The following is a 19,200-nucleotide window of genomic DNA, read 5'->3' on the forward strand; positions in this document are numbered from 1 at the left end:
TCGAAAAGATTGAACTTTATTTACGAACTGATTCACTCTGCGAATAGGCCTTATGCCGAAGTAAAACAGTAGTTGTAAGCGAAATTTTTATATTTAATAAACAGTTTGCGATGGAGGACCAGTCTCAGTAAGTTTTCCACTCCCACGCGATAGTGCTGATCGCTCGATTGTCGTGACACTTTCTCCCCAATCGGCAAACCTCACAAAAATATAAAAGAATTTTTAGGATTTACAAAACTCTGTGATATGAAGGTAAAAAGTATTAGCTATGCTATTTTAAGAAAATGTACTGAATATCATTCGGACACGAACAAATTAATTGGACGAGGATACGATGGCTTTGCATGTAAAGCAAGTTGGTGTTCATGTCCAGATAAAAAATATACAGTATATCCAAAAGTCACTTACGATTCTCACAGATTATACCTAGCTGTGAATGACTCATTGTACTAAAATTTTCCAGGCAATAGGAATAATAATATATATATAGTAATATTTAATAGAGAAAGTCCAAAAGAGAATCCACTGTGACAACAGTTCCTTTACTTTCAGAAACTAGACAATTTCAAAATATATCGGGTTTTCAAAGAATTTTTCTTCTAATTTATTAAAAATGAATTGAAAGTCTATGAACTAGATAGGTCAACATCTCAAGAAGAACATCACTTAATAAACATTGAAGTATTACATGATGTTACTATTTCTTAAAATATACTGCTGACCAAGTAAAATGCAACACCATGTAGGACTCTAGATATTGCAGGAGTTGCATTTTACTAGACCAGTAATGTATATCAAAATATTCTGCTATTCTTGAACCAATAACCAAAACATTACAAGCCTTAAATATAATTTCCTAGCTGCTCACTGTGTTGAGGACTTACTCAAAATATTTGCCTTTTGTAGGGATATATCCAAAGAAAAACTTTCACTAGATATGACTGAAAAATGAATAATAGACATACCTAGATGACATTCCATACAGAAATATAGTTGCAATTATCCTGGAATCACACAAGAAGGCTATTATTGGCAAACAATATTAACCTGTATTTAGATTCTTTAATTTCATTCTTAAAGAAGTTCTATTTTCTGAGAACTTGCATCTCAAATTTTTTATGTTTAGCTGTGTTAACTCTACCTTTTACAATGCCAAAGACTTTAGAAGAAACTTTGACCATACCATTAATGGACCAACAACAAATCATCTGAATCTTTACATGGGTGGGTTCTTTCTGAATGTAATGTGTGCAGTACGGCATGCAGATTGTACATATTACTACATACAGAGCAACTGTTCATTTACAATTAAGTAATATTAACTGTTTGGTCAAATTAACTGTCTGATTTCCAGAAATGAATTATTGATGTCAAGCAAAAAAAAAATCACAGAAGAAAAAATCAGTGTGTCTGTTCCAAATAAAAACCAGATCACGAATGAAGTTTGTTTATAACTTATCTGACCCTTTTGTATTTAAGTTAAACATCTGATTAAAAATTTAAATAAATAATGTTTAATGATCTAATGTGATTTTGGAATTGGGTACATATGTACTGTACATTATATACATTAATGAAATGAAGAGAACTACATGAGAGTATACATATATATAATTATATGGAAACTTGTGTTTGTTTCGTATAAAAATTCCATTTCTGAAAGTACTCAATAAAAACAGATATATAAATATAATATATGTTACAGACAAATGGTGACAATTACTTTAAAAATATTGACATCAACTTCCATCTGCAGTTTTCTCCACCCAAATTAATTCCAAGGAGCCATCTTGGGATTTGGTTTTCCTTCTCCTTTTCTTGTACTTTTCTTTTCTTTTCTTATTTATTGTCCCATGTAATTTGATTTTCTTTGCAGCTTTTTTCTTACACTTTTTAATATTTTCTCCATTTATTAAAACTGCATTAACAATCCCATCTTTTAATTTCTTCCTGGCCTGCAAATATGATTTAGAAGAGGAGGACGTCTCGTCAGAGCTGACTTCGGACGATTCTTCACTGCTATCTGAAGATTTTTCCTTTGATGTCTTTTTTTTAATTTTCTTTTTCTTTCTGTAATTATAAAAGATCGTGATATTAATAAGAGTAACCTTGTATAAATTATATTGTTTAATTATTAAGTATAATTTTCATATTAGGCAAGATGCTGTGCCAAATTAAAGTTTAAGCTGCTAAAAAAATAATGAACAGTTAACAGCACACAAACAGATATATATTCTTGTCTGAAAGTTTGTGACGTGGGCTGTAAAATTGCATCAATGTGTAATATTTAAAGACATTTTAACACTAATTTTCTTGGTGAGACTAATATAAAAATAAATATTTAGAATTATCCATGAATACAATGATCAGTCTTATAAAAGGTTGTTTTATCTGCTACTTAGACCTACATGTGCTTTGTATGTATGGTTTATTAATACTGTCTTTAGTGTATCTACATGTTACTTAGTAGCGACTTAAAAATTTGTGTGTGTACGGGCTTTTGGAAGAAGGCTTATTATGTCTGTTATTTGGTTATTCCTATGTAAGTAATCTTTATTCACTAACAGTTGTTATAAGTTGTATTGTTTCAGACATGACATATTTCTCATATATCTCATGTTTGGGTTATGTTTTTTAATATATGTCTAATATATCTGATTGTGTGTGGAAGTCATTGGGCCTTTCATCTCCCCAAACATTTATGAACTGGTAGGTCCCCAGTGGCCGAACAAATAAAATCTATTAATACTAGTAGTTAATTTGCACATGAGAAATGGTCTACCAAAGTGGAGTTTTCTTGATTTTCTTCATGCATCTAACACCTGAACAGTAGCCAATTTCTTATAGAAACTCTTACCAGGAAGCAGCCTGTTATAGACTGCACTCCTGCTGTCTTATCATATTAAATTGAATCATATTTATAGTTTTGTAGAAACCTGACTAAAATTATAAGGACTGCACCCAAAATGGACTTGTTAGGTCAAGGTGCATTTTGCATTTCATGCAAAGATCTGAACTTATACAATAATACTAATAATAATAAATTCACAAACAACAAAAAACTATTCTACAGGCAGATTAATACCAAATTCAGTACTGATTCCCAACACAATGACATGCCAACTGAAGAACAACTCACAAATTATTGGTCTTCTCTTTAGTCTACTGCTGTCATGCACAATGCTGAAGCATACTGGATAAAAGAGAAGAGAAAGACATGCAGGACACACGTAGTATGCATTGTGTTGAAATAAATACACAAGACATCCATTGCACATTGCAGAAAGTACACAACTGAACAACAACTGGTGTAGACAACATTCACAATTTCTAGTACAAAAAATTCACATCCCTGCACCAGGAACTAGCTAAACATTTAACTCATATCATCAACAATCACAAGACATGCCAAAATTTCTCTTACGGGGCATCACCTACATGAAACCAACGACCCTGCACAGTACAAATCAATTTTGTATATTTTGTTTGCAATTCAAGAGGTAAGAATCTTGTAGTGTTGAAAGACATGTATGTCTTTCAACACTACAAGATTCTTACCTCTTGCATTGCAAACAAAATATACAATCATATTGATGAACATGACATACTTACAGAACAAAAAGGCTGCTGCAGAAATCACAAAGGTTGCATGGACAACTACTTGTTGACTCTGTTATCATCCTATGGCAAGTTCATAAGCAACACAGAAACATACATATGGCATACATTGATTAAAGAAAAGCATTCAACAATGTCCCACACACTTGGCTGTTGCACACACTTTGCATCTATAAAACCATCCCAAAGTCATTCGTTTTCTAAGTTCTAGCATGCGTTGTTTCTCATTGTGTGAGTATTACCCCATACATCTAGCTAAACAATTCCATTGCTTTCCTTTCAGCTCCATCATGGGACCAAAGAATGTTTTCAGAGCCATAGTGCTTCGAATGCCATACATTAAATGTTTATTTATTCTCTACATTAGTTTTTTTATATTCATTTTATATTAATTTCCTATTACTTTTAGTATTAAACACAATATTTATTCTCTATAAAATATGTTTTTGGTATGTATTTTGGAGTGTCTAGAATGAATTAATTGGATTTACATTGATTCATATGGAAATAACTGCCTTAGTTTACATCAATTTCAGGTTTTGCTGATTGTTTTCGAACGGATTATCAACGAAAACCAAGGTAACCACGTATGGCTACAATATCAAACACAACAAAACAACACCGTTCACATTATCAAATCATGTACATAGATATCAAACTTTATGCATCCACACAGAATCAACTTCTTCATCTCTTACAAACTACACACACATACTCAAATGATATACAAATGGAGTTTGGTCTAGACAAATGCAAAACACTACACTTTGAAAATGGAGTTCTGAAGAAAGGAGACTGTACTCAGAAGTGGAGATATTATCAAGTCCATGGAAGAGGGCAAGTTTTACAAATATTTAGGATTCCAAAAGGCCAAACTTACAGAATATGCACAAATAAAACAAAGGTTAACACTCGAATACCAGAACAGATTATATGCAATACTAAAAACACATCTAAATGCAAACATATAAAACACTATTAAAGCTATTAATACATATGTTGTCCCAGTACTCACTTATTCTTTTGGAGTTATATGCTGGACAAGCACAGATCTTGAGCAACTCCAAAGGAAAACTAAATACAACAATACTTACTAAGCATAAATAATATCACCCAAAATCATCCGTAGAAAGACTAATTCTTCTTTGTAAAGAAGGTGGCTGTGGCCTTACTAATATAGTTAACCTGCACTACAAACAAATTCAAACACTGTGGGAGTTTTTCAACAAAAAACAAGAAACACCGAGATTACATAATGCTATAACTTTGGCAGAAAATAATTATACACCTTTAAGCTTACACTCTGAGCACCTGGACATAGCTGAACACACAAAAACACACACCACTAAGCAGTTATGAACCCAAAAGGCACTTCATGGCAGGTGTGAACCGCCGGGGAAGTCGGGAACCGTCGACTCTCCCTTTTCGGCGACAGGTCGTTAAACCTGCTCACTTGTCAAGTTGTCAAGATGGCTAAATTTCGAATGCGGTCCCGAAGGGTCGGGATACTTTTTGTCAGTTCAAGTGGAGGAGGTGAGAGGGGTCGTCGACGAGGCGTAGGCGATATACGAGTAAAAGAACACCATTTAACAATGAGAACAACAATTTATTAGACAAACGAAAAGAAAAAAAAAATTTAAAGAATACAAAAATCTAACATCGGGGAAGTGAATTTAGTTTACTAGCTCCTAACTTGCGGAGAGAGAGTTTACATTAATTGTTTCATACCTCTAGTTTACTTCCATGTAGGTGGGAAAAATTTAGTCCTTTTTTGTCGGTGATCGATGCACACAGTTCGACGCACAAAGTTAAAGTTTCCCGGAGACTTAATCCTTTTAGACCGTAGATGTGAGACTCCCCTGAGGAGGGGGAAAGAAGTCGCTTTTATAGCTTCGGACTGGGAAAATCAGTCAGGTGATCTCCCATTGTGTGAGATCGAGTTGGTTCTGCAGGTGTGGAGGTCAAAGTTGTTCCCAGGACCAAAACAAAATGACGAATTTGGACTTTAACTATAAACTTTTTGTCTTGCAGCAGAGGAATGTCATTGTTCGAGGGTTGAATGTTTATATTAACGATGAAAGTTATAAGTTGCGATCGATATTTGATTCTTTTTTCTGACAATGTTATTTTAACGAGGAGGCGACAAATTTATTTTAAATACGTCGAAAATTTAGGGAGAAAATGAACAATTTTGGGCTTATTCTGAGGTCGGATCTCACACAGGCATGCCTATAATCTAGCTCAGGACTATGTTGACAAAAATGCATCAAACTACTGGCTGACTAGGAACTGCCTGTTTGGAGAAATTGAGGGTTTTATGGTTGCCATTCAAGATCAGGTCATAAACACTAAACACTACAAAAAACACATCCTGAAGGATACATCGCTCACAAATGATTCTTGCAGAAAATGCCACATTCTGCCAGAAACAATACAACATATAACCTCTGGTTGCAAGCTCTTAGCACAAACAAACTATTTACATAGGCATAACTGAGTAGTAAATATAATACACCAAGAACTTGCACAGAAGCACAGATTATTAAACATCCAGATACCATACTACAAATATACTCCACAGGCAGTATTAGAAAACGACACACAAAATATACTATAACAGAGCCATAATCACAGATAAAACAATTCATCACAATAGACCTGACATCACTCTTGTTGACAAATGCAGTAAGGTCGCTTATATAATAAACATTTCTGTTCCAAACACTCAACATAAAAAAATGCTCACTCTGAAAAAAATCAACAAGTACACTCCACTCACTCATGAAATGACAATGTACAGGATGGATAAGGTATTTATTATACCTGTTGTCCTTTCTTCTACTGGTGTTATACTACATACACCACACAAAAGTCTACAAACATTAAACTTTAATAAAAACATACATGGCACTACAAAAAACTGCAATATTGAACACATGTCATATAGTTAGCAAGTTTCTAGATGTTGACACACATACCAATAACACAGCTTAATGTTAGACTTGTTTGGGTAGCTATGCTTTGACTTTAGTCTGACATAGCACTTGGCACAGTATCAGCTGAGCATGACATTCTCAACATAATAATAATCATATCATTGTAAGGATACCAAAGATATCTACTGTATGCATCCTTTTGGGTCCACAATTGCTTAAGGATTAGCAGAACCAGGCTAAGAAATTTCCACAAAAAAATTCTTTGCCTTATAAATATTTGGTTTGTTTTAATTGATCTGTCATGAAGTTTAAAATGTATCTGTTATTCTTTATATTTCATAGTGTTTATTTTATTTATTTATTTAATACAAAGGTGATATCAATTGGACAATATTAGCCTCTCCATACAACAACATACATAGCAATCCCTATTAAATGTAATATAAACAATTAATTTTAATTGTGAAAAATGTTTTAAGTATTGGATATATTTTGTGGATATATGGTGTAATTAGGTATCAGGGCATTGTAATCTATGTAAGCCACATGTTTGTGTTACTTCTGCACTTGTTATAAAATAATTAAGATAAGTAATCGTTCTTTGCATTCCACACAATTTTGGCAAGAAATTTGTTTCTCTGTAAGAATGTGCCATTCAATATGCTAGTATATTTTGTAATTTAGGATTAAAAAATTCAAGGTGTCCATACATTATCTTTAAACTTCAAACCACAATACAAAAATCTGGGAGTAACATCAATATTTTCATGCACTCGTGATAAATATAAGCTCTCAAAGTTTTATTTCACATGAATCCCAAGTACAACTGAGCAAGTCCATTTCACCTATTGGCATAGTTTTCATACTTTGGTGATCAGTGGCTGTATTACCAACAAATCACTTTAGCTGCATCTGTAATATAGTTCCAATTCATTTCTTACAACTATGGAGACCATTGCATACTTGAACCAATGCAGCTTTTGTTACAGTTACTATTTTGATCACAAGTGTCTATCTAAAGCTAGGTTCACATTCGCATACAAACTGCCAGTTTGCACCCTTTCCAAAACTGTTTGGCCAGTTTATTCATATCCTTAGGAGTTGAAAGTATTTCAACTTTTACTGAACTTCAATTTGTTTGACCAGTTAACTTTCTTAGAATTGGTGATTTTAAACAAATCCTTTTTGACCGTTCATGTTCTAACTCAGTATCATGTAGTATGATTTGAACAGCATTTCTCTTTGTTAGTGTTCATTTTTAGTGGTTCATATGACAATGTGAACCTAGCATAACATATGAATATGAACCTTATTAGTCAGAGTTCCACCAGTATTAAACTATGACTAATCAGTTAACTTACAGTTTATCTACAGAAAGTAGAAAATATAACAAGTTTAAATGTGTTTTTCTTCATAAAATTGGTGAAAAAATGATAAAAAATAAGAGTAAATATTTAAGTATTTGAATAAACAACAACTATTTAGTATTTATAATGATTAACTAACTTTTGGGTTACCCCATATAAATATTTTTATGTGAAACCTACTTTGATTTCTTCCTTTTACAGCATTTATCAATATCACTTTTTGATGATGATGGCTTATTAAACTCTTCTGGATATAGTTCTTTATATCCACTATGGCCCCATCTACATAAAAAAAAATTCAATAAATCTAAATAATACATAATTTTACATAAAAACAAAATTAGTATTATGAATGTATTATTACCTATCAGGATCTTGTTCTTCAGCTTCCACTAATTTATTTAACCAATAATTTCTCATCTTCTTCAAACTTTTCACATCTTGATTTTGCAAATCCAAATCTACACTCTCTCTATATTCTGGTTTATATCTTTGCGAATGATTTTCCAAATCCATTTTTAAATACTTTGATCGTGAGTGAACTGCATCGTCAGAGACCATCATTGTTAAACCTTGCTGTAACTCCCACTGTCTCCACATATCCTGTTCTTCTAAAACCTATAAATTCAAACAGAAATATAATATTGTAAAGGTAAGATTCATTATATAAGTATCATTATAAGGGTCTTCCAAAGTGAATGCTTGGAAGTGTGCCGTGCAACACGAGGTGCACGCACTGAGAAATTGTAATGAGTAAATATAAAACTTTGATGGTTTTTCCAATGTTTAAATGTATATTATGATGTTCTCAGCTAATAATTAACATAATTACAATAATTTAAAATGGTAGCATTCTTTTTGGAAAACCTTTTATATGAAAGTAGAAATATAACAAATTTCAACAAATTTCTTACTCTATTATGATGATCTATGGTACGTATTGTGTTTCTTAAAAGCTTCTTTCCAGCTCGGGTTACCATGTTTAATTATTTCATAAAAGACAAATTAAAGTATTTGTTTCGATTATCCGGATTTTTCCTTATCCGGACTACCTTCATCCCCAATTAGTCCGGATAATAGAGGTTCTACTGTAATTAAAAAATTAATATTATCAATCTAAAAATAACTGTCAGGATTAATGATTCCCAACAACTAACATGGAAAATGTCCAGAAAATGTAGAAAAAAGTTAATATATGAGCAGAAAATGAAGAGTATAAAAATAACCTGTAATTAACAAGCATAAGTAACTTGTAAATAAAATTTAAATTATTGTGACATGGTTACAATGCTGGGCTGCAATCTTTAATCATATTTTAATTTGAAAAATCATGTGTCTTCTGATCCAGATCAGAATTTCATAAATACTTCCCAGAAATTAGTAATAGATTGGATTTTATAAAATGTTATGCTTGCAAGACGTTATCATATGAAATGTGTTGGAGTTTTGAAAAATAATTTTAGATAATATCTAAAATTATTTTTCAAAACTCCATCTAAAATTAATAAGCAACATTGGAAATTTAATATAAGGCCACAGTGTCTTTTAAGATTAAAGATTAGAGATAAGGGTACAAGCAAGTAGCATAGATCATTCTGACTGCATTGACAAAACATTACATAAATTAAATAATAAATTTCATGAATTATTACTATTGGAGAAGAATATTCAAGAAATTTCAAAAAACTCCTTTGGTTTGCAATTAAGAATGGAGCAGGAATTGGGAGTGTGTTCATATTTTTGAGAATAAGGGGCCATCCACAAATTATGTAAGGTATTTTGGGGTGGGTGGGGGCCAAGGATTTGTTACGATTTCTTATTCAGGGATAGGGGTAATAAATCTCGCCGTATGTAATATTCTTATTTTTTGATTTCGTTGAATGGTGGAGTTTTGAATTTGGCTTCAATCTGGCCATTTCTATTAAGAAGCTCGTGTGATGTGATAAAATAACGCTAGCAGACTCATGCTCTACACGTTTTTTTCATGGGAGAAAGGCCGTGTGGTGGTCTCTCTCTCTCTCTCTTTTCTTTTTTTTTTATTAGAATAAGTGTACCACTCCTATGGGTGTATAACACTAAGAATACATAAACCAAAATATACGATACAAAGTAAACATAAAATTAGTATTCAGCTTTTAGTGAAAACTAAAATGTAAAACTAGAAATTATAAATAGTCTTTTCTTCCATGTTTTTTGAACATAATTGTAAAAAGCATCAAACAGTGGCTTCTGAACAAGCTTATTGAGTAGACATGACCACCTGAAACCAAGTGTAAAGATTTATAATTTCAGAATAAGTCTATCTTGATCATAAATTGGACAATGATAGATCATATGGTCGACAGTTCTAGATTTTCTGTAGAGCAAAAGCAAGAAGCAGTTTCTACCCAGTTATACATCGCCAGGTAGCTTCTAAAATTATCATGTTCAGTACGTAGTTGAGCAGTAGCAAATGTTAAATCTCTAAGTGGTGATGAGAACCTGCATTCAACACTAAGAAAATAGTCTTGTTATTCTACCAGTTTTACTGCTCAACCATTATTGATTCCACTTTTGCATAGCATTGTCATGAATATAATTTTTAAGGCTACTACAGTGTGAGAAAAGGGATGTGAGTGTAGTCCAGCCTCAAAGTCAGCTTTTTCATTTCTAAGTATGCCCAGGAAAATATATAAAAGTTATCTTATTTACAAGATTTTTAATATGGTGCTGGATATATGTGATTTTATTGCTCTTGCAATTGGGATTCAATAGAGCTTTTAGGACAGACTGAGAATCACTGTAAATGTTGATAGAGTTTTGTTTGGTAGTGAAGTGGCCCACTGAACAGCTTTAGTAGACAGCATCTTCTTCCGCTAGATAGATGGAAAATATGTGGAAAGTGTCTGTACCTTCTAACACATTTTGGGCAAAATATGTCAGTTTGGAGGAAGATACAGATACTTGAGCCAACACAAAGGGTGCTTTTAGACCTATCTGTTTAGATATTAATGCCTGCATGGTTATCCATGGAGGGAACAGATGACACCAAATGTACCCTGGAGATAACCTTGTTTACAGGTTGATGATCACAGATAGTAGGGTAATTGCAATGTGTTAGCATATGAAGAGCCATACATAGGAGTAGAGACTGTTGTTGAGCCTTGATGTTTGTATTTCTGATGTAGTAGTTTAGAACCTTTTCTACAATACATAGTGGCAAAGAAAATCTGCTAGTATCAGTGGCGTTAGTAGAAACAGTTCTGCGGCACTTCAAAATTATGATGGCAAACTGTCTTTTAAGAGAGAGTAATTTTGTTGCTACTGAATTTTTACTAGTTACATGATCCAAGCTACAGGCCACATAAAGTAGCATTGGTTGTATTGTCCCATTATATAGAGTTTTACAAGCTTTATGATCTATTCCCCAGGTGCACCTAGCACATTTTAGCAGCATGTAGTTTATTTAAATGACCTGATCCAAGATGTAATTAATATGGCAATGGAATGTGGTTTCTATCTCTCTCGTTTTATTTTGTATGACGTTTCTGTTTGCATGTACACTAGCTAGTCAATTTGTCAAAGTTTTTTGTGTCCTTTTGTGAAAATTAAAATTAATATAAAAATGAATATTATGACATTGATTAATAATGATAATAATAATAATATTGTTAATAATTAAAAAATAAAGTTCTTAAAATAAATTGTTCATTCGAATTCATTAAATTTTTACATTTTTAAATTTGTTCACATAGTCTTTTATAAGTAATACTACATATTAATTAACTAATTAATAATTACATATTTTGGTCCTAAGGTTTTCAGGGTTTCATAAAAAAATTTTTTTTTTGTTAAAATCTTTCTAAAAAATCATGCCTAAATATTACATAAGATAAGGAAGGGGAGGGGGATCAAAGAAAATATTACCGTTTCTTACACGGGTGGGTGGTGGTCTAGAATGGCCGAAATCGCCCTTATGTAATTTATGGACGGCCTCTAAGAAAAGGAAGATTTAGAAGAGATAATGTACTGTACATATTATGACTTGTAAGGATATTATGATTAATATTATTTAGAAAAATATTAATAAATATTTAAAGAAAAATAAGAAAAATACACAAATATAAACATATTTGTATATTTTTCTTATTTTTCTTATTAGGATAGAGTAAAACTAACCAGGTTTACCTGCTTAACAGGATATAATAAATAAGGGTTTTGTAATATAGTAAACTGTTTTATTTCTTCTTCATCTTTGCCTTTTCTATGTTTATAAGGGGTTGACGTTTCCTTCTCTAATACATTTTTTCCATTTCTCTCTATCAAAGGTTTCTTCTCTCTTAAGTCCCCTCTGGTTCAAGTCTTCTTCCACCTTATATTTCCAATTCACATTTAGCCTTCCTCTTTTCCTATTTTCTTTTACCAGTTTTCTGACCTTCTTTCCAGCATAATTGTCACTTCTTCGCTCTATCTGGCCAAACCATCTCAACCTGCATTATTGCATTTTTTTGCTCAAGGAGTCCACCTTAACAGAACCTCTAATAAAATTATTCCTTATTCTATCCTTCATTGACACTCCACACATCCATCTCAACATTCTCATTTCCGCCACTTTTATCTTTCTTTCTTGGGCTCTTGTTATTGCCCATGTCTCAGCTCCATATAACACTGCAGGTCTAACAACTGATTTAAACAATTTTCCTTTCAGATTGCAGCTAACTTTCTTGTCACATAACAGACCATTCAGCTTCCTCCAGTTCATTCACCCATATTGAATTCTATGCTGCACCTCTGAGTTCAATCCTCCTCCCATCTCGACAAATGTCCCAAGATATTTAAAATTCAGAATAAAAGGGAACAACACATTTTGGATTTTAATATTACACTTATTTCTACCATTCAGAGTCATATAAGCTGTTTTAGTTCTGCTAATCTTCATGTCTCTTTCTTCCAAAACTTTCCTCCAATCTTCCAGTTTCTTCTCAGCTTTGATTTGGGAAAATTCACATAGCACAACATCATCTGCAAACAGCATACTCCATGAGTCTCACACTTCACGTCACACACAACACATCCATTATCAGGTCAACAAATAAGGGCTAAGGGCTGATCCTTGATGCAAATCAACATAAACATGCCCACACTACTCTTAACTTGGGTCTCTGCTCCCTTGTACACTTCCTTGACGAGCCTAACATTTTTCTGGAACATCCTCAAATATCTCCATATCACTTGCCTTGGTACCCTATCATATGCCTTTTCTAGATCTATGAATGCCATGTGCAAATTTTCCTGCATTTCCCTGTGCCTTTCCATCAGCTGTTTTAGAGCAAAGATAGCATCATCGTACTCCTTCCCAGTAAAAAGCCAAACTGTTCCTCTCCAATCTCAGATTCCTGACCAATCATTTCTACAATTTTCTCCCAAATCTTCATCGTATAGAACAATACTTTTATACCTCTGTAATTTCTGCAATTCTGTACATCCCCCTTTACCTTTATAGATTGGCACAAGAATGCTCTTCCTCCATTCATCTGGGATCTTCTGCTGATAGAGTTTCTTCATAAGGTCCCAGAGGATATCAATTCCCTCCTTACCCAAACCTCTCCAAGCCTCAACTGGAATCCGATCAGTGCCTACTGCTTTCCCCATCTTTATTTTCCTAAGCACACTTTCCACTTCTTCTCTGCTAATATCTTGCACTACTCCTTTTTACGAGAGTGGAGAGGCAAATGAAGTTCTGGGGTTTTCTTCATTCAATAAATTCCTAAAATATACTTTCCATCTTTCCTTGACCCTTTCTTAATCTTGTAATACCACTCCTTTATCATCTTTAATCAGTTTAATAAATGTAAAATCTTTTGATGCCTTATCTCTTGTTTTGGCAATTCTCATCAACTGCCTTTCACCACCTTTCCTTTCAAAAACTTTATAAGCCTCTTCTAAAACCTTTGCTTTTGCAATAGCCACAGCCCTTTTAGTCATTTTATTTGCCGAATGGTAAGTTTCTTTATCTTCAGGCCTTCCCATCAAATCCTACCTTTTCTTTGCCTCTTTCTTTTGTTTAACTTCAGATTGTACCTCAGCATTCCACCACCAAAGTTCCTTTCCTTCTGGTGATCGCTTCCCTGAAGTTTTTCCCAAAACCTCTTCTCGAACTTTCAAAATGCAATTACTATTCAGCAATAACCATGTTTGCACATCATCCAGGAACTGGATTTCTTTTAAAACTTTTACCTTAAACTTTTTCCTTGATTCCTCCTCTTTCAATCTCCACCATTTGATCCTTTGTTCAATCTGGTTAACACAATTCTTACAATGGCCCATAAGAAAGTCACAATCCATCAGGAGAACTCTATGTTGTGCAGCAACACTTTCTCCATTTAAAACCTTACTGTTTCTCACTTCACTCAGATGTCTCCTGCAGCACAAGAAAAAATCAATCTGACAGGATCTACCTCCACTCATGTATGTAACCAGTTGATTCGCTTTCTTCTCAAAGCAGGTGTTAACTAGTGCAAGGTCAAAAGCCACAGCATGATCGATTAGTCTTTCTCCCACACTATACCTCCCAAGAACTCTTCTTTCCACATTCTTCCTCTTCCGAACATGACCATTTAAATCGCCCCCTACAGATTAATCTCTCATTCATAGGAACACACATTATAACTTGGTCAAGATTTGTCCAAATGTTTCTCTTTTCTTCTCCACTATCTGGCTGATGAGCATATATACACACACACACACACTTCATTTAACCTTACAGACTCTGTCTTTTAGCACTTTGTCAATTATGATGCCAATTCCATTCCTTCCTCCCTTATTCGCTCTACTCACAAACAGCCTGTACCCTTCACCAAGTTCTTTAGCTTTATTTCCTTTCCATCTTGTCTCCTGTAGGCACAAAATGTTCTCTCTCCTCCTTTGCATAAGATCAACTAACTCTTTACTCTTCCCATTCAATGTTCTGATGTTTAAAGTACCTATTCTTATACTTGTATTCTTCTTCTTCTCTTTCTGGACTAACTTCTTTATCCAAACCCATCCTTGGTTCAGTAGCCCCAGCTCATTTGACATAGTTTTCAGGCAATATGAATACGCATCATTTCAGGGAGATGTCCTAACACAATTATAACTCACTTGTAGTCTAGCAGACATTCCATGTAGTTCTGGCATAGGTTTTATGGCCGGATGTCCTTCCTGACACCAACCCTATTTGTTATAAGGCTAAATATATATAATTTGTTCTAATATTCAAACCACAGCAGTTATCAAACTCTGTTCTATTCCAGTAAACTGTTTTACTAAGTAATTTAAATAAGTAAAAGAAACCATCATTATTAGATTGTAAAATTTCATCAGATGGCAATTAAGTGTAAAATTAAAATTGAAGACTGTTGAAAAAAAAATCCCCATTTATTTATCAAATATTTATTATTACAGTTAGAAATAAATTGTCGAGAGCATCTTTTTAGTTATATCTAGGGAATATAATGGAGTTAACATAATTATGTAATTAGAGAGTTACAAGTAAATGGGTAGTGGCTTCAATATTTCAGTAAACTCCTTGAAAAAACAAGAGATTTATTGGCACCAATATTAAATAACAGTTTTAGAAATGGTAAAATATCTGAAAGGTCAATTTATAATAAAAGTAGAAAAGACAAAGTGGATAGTTATAGACCAATCTCCACATAACTAGCTTTAGATAAAATTCTAGAGAAATTAATGAAAACCTGGCTGTTAAATTGTTTACATACATGGATTTTTTGTAAAGAAGAAATTTGGATTAAAAAAAAAATATAAATACAGTAGACAGGCTTTATTTCATGTTACAGAATTTATTTATGATAAATCAAATCATTCCAATAATGCGATAAGTCAAATTGTGAATTTAACTAAAGAAGATTAAACACCACACAAGTTTGCTGGATGACTGTGCTTACTGCTTGACAATGTGGAAAAAGTGAATATCAGGCAGTGTTTTCCTCCAAGTAACCAGTCACATGACGATCAATGTCACTATTTACTACTTGTAAACTGGCACTAACATCATCCGAGATTTGTGGCATTTCACCAATTGACAAACTCGATTGTCGATTGGTGGCAGCAAGTTTTCATGTTTTCCAAACTTTCAGAAAAGCAATGTTGGCAAACATGTTTTGCAACAAAATTTCCCAACATAGTAGGTTGGGCAGCAGAATCCTGTGGTGTTTGCCCTGCTTAAGGTTTTTGATTCAATAGATTAAATTATATTAGTTAAAAAATTAGAAGCAAATGTTGTTCATGATAAACAATTAAAATTGTTTTAAATGTTATTTATAAACTGAGTTTGGTATGCTGTTGTTAACAATAAACCTAGTAACATAATGCAGATAAATTGCAAAGTTCCCCAAGATTCAATTTTAGGCCTTCTATTGTTTTCAGTTTATATTAATAATTTATCAAAGCAGAAATTCAAAGGCCATTTAACTTTATTTGCTGATGCTATTTATTATTTAATTATCTGAGAAAATGCACAATGATATAAACTTATTGAGAATCTGGTTGTGGGAAAACTATTTAATTGTAATATCAAAATAATTTCTATATTACATTTTTATATAAATATAAAATTTAATTTTGGAGGCCTCACAATCAAGAATATCCTACAGACATATTTAATTGTCAGCTGTTAAAGTTCACTTTATTTATTTTTAAGACATCTAAGCATGCATTTTGATGAATGTAGACAGCTTGCATGTGATCATGTGATGTATTGGAGTCCCGGGTGTATGTGTTGAGCATGTGCTCCAGGTTTTGTCTGGCACCATATGTGACATTTCCACTTCCATTTAATCTCACCTGATACATGACAGAGTAACCAAACTTTAAATGGGAAAAAGTGTAAACTTTGAGTGGTTTAGCTAATGAAGAGATACGGTGTAAGTAAATTTTAAAATAGAATAAAACAAATTTGATAATTCCAAAAAAAATAATTACTACACAGCACTTAGAAGTGATGCTATGCAATGATCAATAAAACTATTATAAAACGTACATTTTTACTCACTACAACAATACAATGACCAGATGTCATAGTTTGTTTTAATTTACTTAAATTTCTCTTGCTGAGAAAGTTAATGTTCTGAAAGAGTTTTTCAGAACATTTCTTTCTGAAAAACTCTTTACCAAAATCTTTGGATAGATCCAACCATTTGCTACAAAGTTGAGCTTTAAGTGATTTGGATGCTTTTGTGCAGGTAAGAGTTAAAAATTGGGTTATTAATTAAGACAAGGTGTCTTCATATTCTATCTTTGGCCATAAACTACAATCCTCTAAAAATGAATCTGAGTCATCTTTGTACAGATTAATTCTGCTATTCATTAAAAATTTTACTTCTGTACCAGTCGGCGTCTTGACTAGTAAGAGTTGTTAAATAACCTAGTAAAATAATCCAGCGAATTGCGTAACTTTCCCAGCCGTTATGAGATCTTAATTAAAAGATAAACTTTATATCATTAAACATTTGTGCATGGCACCATTATTTGAGATTTATTTTATAAAAAATTTTTAATATTTTTAGTTATTTTTTTTTGCATTTCTCGACATTTCAAGGTTTTGAGTCCAAAAATGAAAAAACGTTCCAATAGTTTCCCTCTGATACAGGCCTATATAATAGAGCCAGGAAAGTAAAATGCATGTTTTGCCATCTTCTAAATGTGACAAATGTTCAGAAGCAAGCCAAATTATATACACTTCCACAAACAGCATGGCACAACTATGGCACAAGAAGCAGAGCAATGACAATTTGGTCACATGGGATGATGTTCATGCAAGTTCTCTATAACAAATGGAAAACATACTGCGATAAACTATACACAAAACTGCTAACTAATAAAAACTACATTATACTTGTTGAATCTTACAGTGTAGAAATTTGGGGAATGTCCATCTCTCATTTGCTTAAGCTAAATAATTTGCAAACACACACTGTTGTTTATACTGTTAAAGATGTTAATGTATAATATCTATGATTTATCGTTTTGCTTCTATTCTGTTCTTTTTAATTCTCAATATGTAAGCATTAAACTGCTTACACATTGAAAATTCATTATTTTCTAGAAATTATCACATCCATATACTCCAAAAATACCAGCCAATCAACAACTTTATTTTACCCAGATGCATTTGAAAATTACAGTATTTCCTTCCTGTATGAAAAAACCCACCAAGGAGGGAAATATAATTTCCAAACTGCATCTGGGTAATATAAAGTTGTTGATTGGCTAGTACTTTTGGCTAATCTGAATTTGAGAGAAATTTGACCAGAGTTCAAACGATGGTTCTATTAAAGTATATATTGAAGATATAAAATTGTCTTCATCTTCTGTCAAAGTGCATCTGTTTGAACTGTATGCACAATGAAAAATTACACTTACTGCATAAACACCATCTGTTCTGAATCCAAGTTGTCTCTTGCTTTTGCTGTAAAAGCATCTCTTGCATCACACCTGTCTGTTTTTTTGTCCTTTTTTTGCTTCATTTTTGGTAAGTTTAGTTTTACACATAGTAACCCCTATCTATCAGACACAGCATCCAAGAAAAGTGTGGAAACAATGAAGCTCAAGAGGAAAGTTGCAGTATCAACAATTGAGGAGAAAAGGAAGTTATAGCAAAGCATGTTGACTTCCAGGAGATTACTTGTTCTAGGAGTTCTCCTAGTGTGGAAAAATGAGAAGCAGTTGGCTAGTAATATCTTCAAGACAAATTTTTGTGAGAAAGCCAAGCAACTGTCTACTGCCTATTCTACATGTTTCGCACGTAGAATAGGCAGTTGACTGATACGCGTTAAAGCTGACCTTCGCGACTTTACTTAGATGTTCCCTAAGTAAAATTTTACATAAATTTTACTGTGTTTTCGAAATATTCGAATTCGAATGCTTACAACAACGTCATTGACAACGTTCAGAACGTAATAATTACTGTATAAAGTTTAAAAGGCCCAATAGACGTAGACGTAGTACAACTGAAGTTATATTACCAATTTACAAATAAAAACGTAATAACTATATATAAATCCAATTAAATGAAATTGATATAAATCTAAATACAAAAATTTTATCATTACAGCAATTGTTTCAGGTATCGAAAACAATTTGAAATTGAAATAAAATCTGTAACTTACAAAAATTTCCGCGAAAAATAATTCTTTACTTTCCTTTTGGCGCCACCTGAAATTTATGAATAATACAAAAATATATATTTAATTTAATTAATAATTTTTATTACAAATATTATAATATTAATTAATTATAGT

The 19,200-nt window shown here is 32.7% G+C and overlaps 1 protein-coding gene across 3 annotated transcripts; it reads right to left on the minus strand.

Annotated features, from left to right (window-relative positions):
- Positions 1–1,488: 1,488 nt before the first annotated feature.
- LOC111619303 (uncharacterized protein NKAPD1-like) lies at positions 1,489–19,107 on the minus strand. 3 transcript variants are annotated; one of them, XM_023361000.1, is made up of 6 exons: positions 18,743–18,959; positions 18,323–18,601; positions 8,836–8,916; positions 8,286–8,539; positions 8,102–8,203; positions 1,489–2,070 (listed from the first exon to the last, which is right to left on the minus strand). In XM_023361000.1, the coding sequence occupies exons 3-6, from the start codon at positions 8,899–8,901 to the stop codon at positions 1,740–1,742; spliced, it is 753 nt and encodes a 250-aa protein (XP_023216768.1). In that variant the 5' UTR covers positions 8,902–8,916; positions 18,323–18,601; positions 18,743–18,959; the 3' UTR covers positions 1,489–1,739. The 3 variants fall into 3 exon arrangements, with proteins under 3 accessions (XP_023216768.1, XP_023216767.1, XP_023216769.1); XM_023360999.1 differs by lacking the exons at positions 18,323–18,601; positions 18,743–18,959 and adding an exon at positions 19,073–19,107 and having other exon boundaries at positions 8,836–8,920; XM_023361001.1 differs by lacking the exons at positions 18,323–18,601; positions 18,743–18,959 and adding an exon at positions 19,013–19,056 and having other exon boundaries at positions 8,836–8,917.
- Positions 19,108–19,200: the final 93 nt, after the last annotated feature.

This window comes from Centruroides sculpturatus, unplaced genomic scaffold (assembly GCF_000671375.1).
Source record: "Centruroides sculpturatus isolate CEXI.00-Female unplaced genomic scaffold, Cexi_2.0 scaffold46, whole genome shotgun sequence".
Classification (NCBI taxonomy): Eukaryota; Metazoa; Arthropoda; class Arachnida; order Scorpiones; family Buthidae; genus Centruroides; species Centruroides sculpturatus.

Excerpts from the sequence above, each read along its gene's own strand:
- LOC111619303 (XM_023360999.1), bottom strand. The coding sequence starts at position 8,901 with ATGGTAACCCGAGCTGGAAAGAAGCTTTTAAGAAACACAATACGTACC. Across the intron at positions 8,540-8,835 it reads CCATAGATCATCATAATAGA|GTTTTAGAAGAACAGGATAT; the intron begins GTAAGAAATTTG and ends TTGAATTTATAG. Across the intron at positions 2,071-8,101 it reads TGTAAAAGGAAGAAATCAAA|AAAGAAAAAGAAAATTAAAA; the intron begins GTAGGTTTCACA and ends TTATAATTACAG.